At 38.2% G+C, this 8006-nt stretch overlaps 1 protein-coding gene across 1 annotated transcript; it reads right to left on the minus strand.

Annotated features, from left to right (window-relative positions):
* Positions 1 to 325: 325 nt before the first annotated feature.
* LOC140592702 (uncharacterized) lies at positions 326 to 2947 on the minus strand. Its single transcript, XM_072716746.1, has 4 exons — positions 2774 to 2947; positions 2530 to 2674; positions 2053 to 2161; positions 326 to 1798 (listed from the first exon to the last, which is right to left on the minus strand). Exons 1-4 carry the CDS (start codon positions 2850 to 2852, stop codon positions 1673 to 1675), a joined length of 459 nt encoding a protein of 152 aa, XP_072572847.1. The 5' UTR covers positions 2853 to 2947; the 3' UTR covers positions 326 to 1672.
* Positions 2948 to 8006: the final 5059 nt, after the last annotated feature.

Genomic DNA, 8006 nt, shown 5'->3' on the forward strand with positions numbered 1-8006 from the left:
CTCATAGTTAGTTTACTCTGCTATTGTTTAAATTAAGATACGGCAGAACCAGTTTCTCTGCCTCATTGTATTTACTGTCAATACTGGTGCACTTTACGTATATTAAACGTATATTAATACCTTTGATATATGAGGCAGTTCATCTCTGGAACCAGAAAATCACACTCAACTTAGAGGCAGCTATCTTTGTGTGTCTAGTGTCCAGTGATGGACCGGCAGCCCATCCAGCCTTGTGCCCTGTGCTGCCTGGGCTAGACTCCTGTTACCCTAACCAGGGTTAGTGTTACGGATTGCGTCCATGGAAGCAGCACAAAATGCCGTAAAGTCGGGGAAAACGGGATTTATTCGGGGAAACCACAAACACAGGACGAAACGCAAAAACAAACGTCAATGACCGGACAGGGGTAAGACGGACACAGAAGCACTAAATACACAGAATCAATTAACAACGACTAGACACAGCTGAAAACACCGGGATTCCACATGCTGTAACAAGGGGGCGTGGCACACAGGAGGATCGGACGAGCAGGTCATGACAATTAGTGGTTGGAATGGATGGATGGGATGGATGGATGGATGGATGAATATAATTCTAGATTCTACATTCTGGGTTATACTTGCGCGTGTTGCCTTCCTTGGGCCGGATAGCTGCTTGGTAACTGGCTAGCATGTCGGCTAGCTTGATAAAGCTGACTTCTGAGAGCTAGAATTTAGAATTAGAATTTGGAGATCAGTGGTCATTGTTGACAAACCACAGCACACAGTGCACAACAACAAAATGTGTCCTCTGCATTTAACCCATATGTGTCATAGCAGGGGGCAGCTAATTCAGCACCCAGGGAGCAGTACCTTGCTTAGGGTACTTCTGTGGTACCTTGCTGTTTGGGGATTTGAACCAACAATCTTTCAATTACAGGTGCACATCCTTAACCATTAAGCCACCACTGCCCCAGCTAGCTAGCTAAATGGCCAGCTGCTTATAGCCATATTGAGTAGGTTCAGGCCCAGCAGGGACAGTCAGCTGTATTTCTCAGCTGAAGTCGCTGTTAACTGTTATGCAGTGTTTTTCCCATCCGTAGAAAATGACAGAAGAAGCTGTCAACATAAAGTAAACACTGTCCTTAATATCTGTGTACTGTTAGCACGATAGCTAGCCTGTGAGTATGTGCACTTTGCCTAATTCAGCAAGCCAGCTAGCTATCTAGCGAACTTGTTACTTGAATGTTTGCTTAGCTAGACAGATGGTGTGTTGTCAAAATAATCTTGAGTCGTCATAAATTAAGAACATATTTAATTTAGTTTATTGGTTTTAGTAGATAAATATAGTGTTACAGTTTCCTAGTTTACTAAAAGTAGCTATTTATTAAAATTACTTGAAACCCAGCTGACATCTGTCTGCGAGTAACTTGGATTCTCGTTGTAAAAAACACACTTAACAGATCTGTGTTTGTCTGTATAGGAATGTTATTCTTCAGTATAAGATATTTCATAAAAGTGTGTAGTAAGTCCATTGAAAAGTACACACATATGAAGATTAATGACAAAGTGATACATCACATGCATTGTGGGTATTTTTAAAGGACAAACATGAAATCACATGATGTAAATTAACATATTACTGATTAAACTTAACAAAGAAAATCCACAACAGAATAAAAGCTCTGATATTGCCTTATTGCCTCATCATCCTATTAGCTCCAATGTGACAGTTGTTAAATATCCATTGATAGCCTGCACCTGAAGCCCTCACAAAGTCATTCACCTTCTTGGTGCCAAAGAAATTTTTTCTCTCAACGACCTGTGCATGAGGGAGTTTGAAAGGAATAATGAATGAATAATCATTGAAAGAATTACAGTTATCTAAAGATCTGTTTTAAATTTATTTTCATTAAAGCTTAACTTTTATGCATTTCTTATGTTCCTCATTTCTTGTTTTTTAATTTTAAGTTGTTTCATTTTACTTTGTTACTCTTCACATTGTTTCAAGAGATGCTTGAAACATAATTATGGAACAAAAGAAGTTGTTGTCTTCAGTGTTAGTAGTGTCCTTACCTTCCAGTTGTTACCCATGTGTCGGGCATTTACTACAACTGTCTGGGAACTGATTCCAAAATCATTTCCTTTATGGACCAACCACTGACTTCCATCACCCAAAGTGACTCTGAAAAGCATCAAAAGATTAAGCAAATCAGAGTGTGGTACAGCCATATTTGTCACAATTTATGTATTTTAAAAATATATTTAAAACAATAACACATATATTAGCAAATGTCTATTATATCAAAAAATGTATTGTAATTTTGCATGAAACTGGTGATGTAATCCCCTAAAAGCCTGACTGGGATAGGCTGTATTGAGAGATACCATGTAAGCAATTTAATTAAACATAAAGTGAAAAACATTTTTATAATATTCAGTTAGCGAAATAAAATCCCAAATATTTTTAAAAAGTAAACAAAAAAGTATAAAAAATTACTTTGCTTGAAAGGCAGCAAAAAAATTGCCTGTTATAAAAGTGTTCACACTTACCTAACTCCCGAGTGGCTTATCCATCCTACTTTGACTGATGAGGTACCCAAGGGACGTGTCATTTTCTCTGCTAAATACACCGGTGAGTTGTATAGCGCCGTAAGACCACTCTGAGTGGATATGTCGTACGTGTAAGGTCCTCCACCTAAACAGAGACACGATTTGTTTTTGCAAACATTTAAGACATGCGGAAACTCTTATAAAAATATAAGAAGGATATTTTTTAAATATCAAACAAACATACCACCAGAGGAGGAAGCATACACAATGGCGGCCAACACGGCGAGAATAGCCAAGCTGATCGGCGTCTTGCTGTGGCACATTTCTGCTGCTGTGGTGTTTCAGTGTGCAGTGTAGTCGAGGGACACTGATTAGCAAGTGCAGGTCTGGCCATTTTATTTCATTCCCTTTGTGGCTATCCTCCCTAAAATGATGTCACTGTTTATACAGGCAAACGCAAGTCACAGATTCCACAAAAAAGCTTCCACAACTCTGTAACGAGTATTTCATAACTCCGCAATACAAACATGTTTACAACTTACGAAGGTAAATCCCAAAGGAATAACATGCAAATAGCAAAAAGTAAGTTTCCGAGTTCCCATCAACCTACCATAAATTGTATTTTTATTTGTATCAAATGCATTTTAGATAATAAATGGTTTTTAGACTTAATTACCATATTTTGTGATTTTATTCCATTGCATTGGAAACTCCAGTATTGTGTAATCCAAGCCAGTTGGAGTTTGAACATGGCATTTACTGGAGAATTACCTGAATTATGCAATCACTTTAAAACCTATTTAGCTGCAATGTATTGTGTTATAATAATGAAAATTCTTATTATGGATTCAAATAAAGCAAGAAATTCAAAATGTAGTAAATACTAGGGCTGTGAATTTATTAAAACATAATTTATTAATTGCATGGTTTTCTGTGATTAATAACGATTAATCGCATCTAAAATTAACCCTTGGAATCATAAATGTTTACACACTGGAATTATTGTAAAGGGGCGTTTATGAGTCATTCTCGCATAGTCATTGTAACATATCAATTTTCTGTAATTGTGAAAATAAGTTTGAGGACAGACTCAAATTATTAAATTTAATTGTTTGAACTGTCAAATTTGCTTCTGGGGTGATTAACCAGATTTGTTATGTTACCATTTATTTCTGTAATAAACCAAAGTATTTAATCAAATCCATGCAGGGAAAGAGTTAGAGATGAGAAAATGTGAGGAAACTAACCAAAAATGTAACCAAAAAAAATATCTCATCATACAAATTAATTGTTTATTGTGGGTTACATGCAAGGAAGTTTAAAAAATTTTAAATAGTTTATCTAGTTTTGTGTTCTTTGGCTTTTGGCTATTTACTAGGGGAAAATGGTAAAAAAATTCAACAAATCAAAGCAACAAATGACATCATTTTAATAAACCTAAACAGTTAAGGTAATATCAATTGCTGTACACAAATACTAAACTGTTTGTAACCTTTTTCTTGAAAACTTCTCAAGTTCCAGAGAATCACCCATATTTGAACATTTCCTTAGTTGTTTAACTTAAACAAAAGTAGTACTTGCAAGCAAATACAAGCTCAATTTCAACGTTTTCTCTCAGTATCGGTGCCCGTCTGGCCCTGTCTCAGGTGTTCTCGCTGGCCATCCCGTTTGGTGTTACCCTACTGTGTTTCCCTGCTCCTTTGGCTGCCATGGGGCTTAATAGACTAAGCGGTCGGCCTCTGACCCGACTCCCCTTTTGGGTGTGGGTTGTCTGTCCTTCATCATGGCCTGCCTTTCAAAAAGGCCATATGCACAGATGGCAATGAGACAAGAAGGCATTGCATTATACAGTAAGTAGGTATGTTACACTATTTTTTTCAATTGCACACTTTGGCAATTAATAGGATATACTAATTGTACATATAATTACAGGTACTGAACAAGCGGATCGACGCACTACTTGATTCCAACTGCATGGTCGATGTAAAATCTAAGACCTATTTGGCAAATGGGTCTAAAACAGAAGCCTGACATCCATTGAAAGTCCCCTTAATAGCATGAAAGATCTTAAGATTTTAAGGCAAAAGCTTTCAATAAAATAATACTGCAAATTACAATATTATTATCCTATGTATGCCTCTGTCTGTCAATTTTTACAAACAAAATAATTCAGGTAACAGCTTGACCATGACACACTAAATGGAATATTTTGATTTTAGTGCAACGGCATGTTCTAAAGTCTTGCATTGTTTCCAAATAGTTTTTTTTTATTTATTAATTGAATGAACTCACCAATATGTGCAGATAATCAAGAACAAGAACAAGAATACAGCCAAGAAAGAGCATGTCAAGAAGAATGTTCTGGGCCAGTAATTACAGAAAGCAATAAGGGCTCAAGGAACAGGAAAAAAATGTATAGAAACAACACAGAAACAAATAAATGGAATTACATTAAGCTTTGAGATAGGTTAAAGTCATTACAAAGAAACAAAGTCTTTACTGCTTTAGAATTTTTACAGGATTTTAGAGCATCTATATAATACAATATGACTGTCTTAAATACTGTACAGTTTGGGTGTCACGCCCCACATGCCTTTTTCCCCCGTGTTCCCTGTGGAGTGGCGCTAACGAGCCTCATCTGTGCCTCGTTTAACCTGCCTCTCGTTTCAGCCCTCGTGTGGATGATCCCAGGTGCCTCTCGTCTGCTCCCTCATCACCAGTGTATATAGTGCCTCCTCGTCCTAAGTTCCCCAGTCTGATCATTGTTATGTTACTGACTGCCTGTTCCCCTGGCAGTCTGTGCCCTGTGTCTCCTCCTAGCTCCCCCTGCCTAGTTTTGACCCCTCGTAGTACATTTCCTTTTGCCTCTCCCATTGTGGTTTGCTTTATTAAAGCCCCTTGTTTTTTCCCTGACACCTGCCTTTGCCTCTGTCCTTCCTGCATCATGACATTGGGTTTTGACTTGATTTTGACTTTACATGTGTATGTGGAATTTAGGCAGGTTGACAATATTGCTTTGTTATGATTTGAATTGCTGGCATGAGGGACTCCCAAAGACTGTTTCTTCAAAGTTACAACCAAAGGAACATTGACAGTTGTGTCATCGTATTGTACTAACTTCAATAATCTTTTTTACTAGCTAGTTGCAAGGTATTTTATTAATTACTTGGTTCAATGTGTTATTTTGATGTGCACTGCCAAACACATTGAACTTAATCACTATATAAAAGTGCATCACTAAAATTGTTGTAGGGGCTTATTTTGTCATTTACCAATGTACCAATGTATCACGTACCAATGACCATGCGCCTTTCTTCTGCTGTTCTAAACAGGAAGTGCCTTGGTGACACTCTGCATGTGTGTTTGTGGTATTACAGGTACACTGTCACACAAGGGCAGGGGATCATTTTCTTCTATATGCTGTATGTACCATTAAAAAAAAACAAAAAAACATTTAATTTCCAATATTATAATGTTTCCTAACAGCATATTTCAATTTAAACTTTCATTTTGGGTTGATCCTTTGTGATTCTTTTGGATTTAAATTCTAACATAATATTGCATTTAGCTTAAAAACAATTAACTGTTTCACAGTAATTGACTCTGGTTGACCTCTGCTGTGTGCTGGGAAATTTTAAAAGGCAGTTACTGGAAAATTTAATCTGGAAGGTTTCACCATAGTGGAGTTTCTGTAAGTAAGATTGGCAAAGAAAAACTACAGCCATTGACCCTGTATTGGCAGCAAAGCTTAGATCACAAATTTCTTGGATGACCGACCTGGCCGACTTGGTGACCCCTAGTGGCAGGTGCCGTCCCTGCAGTGCAAATCTCCCACCGCTTCAACTGAATTACAGAAAAGTGGTGTTTTCTTACGTGAGTCCTTCTTTGTGAAGATGACACATTTCATTACCTGACAGTCATATTAATTTCAGTTGCATTCAGCCTGAATAGAAACACACATGGGCACAGTTATGCACAAATACAGATTTTACATGTATGCACTAAACCACCATGGCACCCCTCTCGGACGTCTGATTGAAGTATCATGCTGGATCTTTTTCTCCTTCTACGTGAATGACTCTTGTGCCATGGCATTTGTTTGTGACTGCTGGTGAATGCCATTCAATCAGGAATTGGAGAAGCCTGAATAGTATGAAGAAAGATATTTAATCGAGAAACTTGTCCTGATATTCAATAATTTCCCTTCCAGATTAACTGGAACATACTAAATACCCTATGAGTTTTGTCAATATTGAGCTAGAAAAATAAAAAAACAAGCTTGATATTTATCCTGGCCCTAAATCAGAATTCGGACTTATCTGTGTAAAGTGGTCAAGGACAGAGTGACTTGCCGGCTCTGGGAACGGTGCCTGACGTCATGATTTCCGGAGAGCAGTTTTTTGCTTTTAATGTGATGCACGAATTCCCTGTCTCCAACCAGTCCTGCAGGTGGGAACCAAACATTCAATAACATGATGGCTGTCATTGCTGGAATCCTTTCTGCATAAGAATTTAGATGACGGGCTAATGTTATTGGTATTAGAAATACCGTCAAAGTTTCTGGTCCAGTTATCTGCTTTACACTCAGATGGCACAATTATGTCATTAATTCATTGCAGGATTGATATCCGCTATGATGTCACTCCGCAGAGCCTGTGGAAATACAGAAGCTTTGCTGCTCTCCGAGAGAACCCAGGTTCTATCTTGCATCTTGTACCTTCTTGTCAACAGGACAGCTAGCCAATTTGCTTAAAAACCTGGATGGAGAACCTTACAATACTCAAACCCAGCCCACAGCCGAACTAAATTGACTGTTACTTCTCTGGCACTGAAAATCTCTATACTTGACCACTAATGTCAGAACTGTCAGAACCGTAATTTTTTTATTTAAAAAAAAAAACAACGTGCTATTTTAAAAAATAAATAATAAAAAATAACATGGTGTAAGGGATGGCAAGTTACCTCACATCTCTGGGATTTGGGTTCAAGTCTCCGTGAGGGTTCTGTGTGTGGAGCGTGCATGTTCATCCTGTGTTATCATGGGGGTTCTCTTGGGTACTCTGGCTCTCTCAGTCCAAAAACATGCTGAGATTAATTGAAGTTACCAAAAATTTCTGGTAGGTGTGAGTGGGTCCCGTGATGAGTTGGTGCCACATCCTGGGTTGTTTCCTGCCTTTTGCCCATAGGCTCTGGAACCCATGACCCTGTACTTTGATACAGTGGGTTGGAAAAGCAAGGATAGGCTGATTCAGCATGATTCACACAAAATGCATTATACCAGTTGGGACCATCAGTATTGTACACAAAGAACACCCCCCCCCCACCACCACATGACTCATTGTCCCTCCAGAACTCCACACTTCTATACACTTAATAACCTCTGAGCCCAATAACCAGGGGTAATACCTGAGTTATTTACCCAGAGTGACAAATGAGCACTATTATCACTTTTCCTGCAGAGGAGGGTAGATATATAT

Source organism: Paramormyrops kingsleyae, chromosome 9 (genome assembly GCF_048594095.1).
Source record: "Paramormyrops kingsleyae isolate MSU_618 chromosome 9, PKINGS_0.4, whole genome shotgun sequence".
Classification (NCBI taxonomy): Eukaryota; Metazoa; Chordata; class Actinopteri; order Osteoglossiformes; family Mormyridae; genus Paramormyrops; species Paramormyrops kingsleyae.

Bases quoted from the DNA above. Each gene is read 5' to 3' on its own strand.
- LOC140592702 (XM_072716746.1), bottom strand. From the start codon at position 2,852: ATGTGCCACAGCAAGACGCCGATCAGCTTGGCTATTCTCGCCGTGTTG. The intron at 2,675-2,773 runs GTATGTTTGTTT...GTCTCTGTTTAG, and splicing joins GTATGCTTCCTCCTCTGGTG to GTGGAGGACCTTACACGTAC. The intron at 2,162-2,529 runs GTAAGTGTGAAC...GATGCTTTTCAG, and splicing joins ATAAGCCACTCGGGAGTTAG to AGTCACTTTGGGTGATGGAA.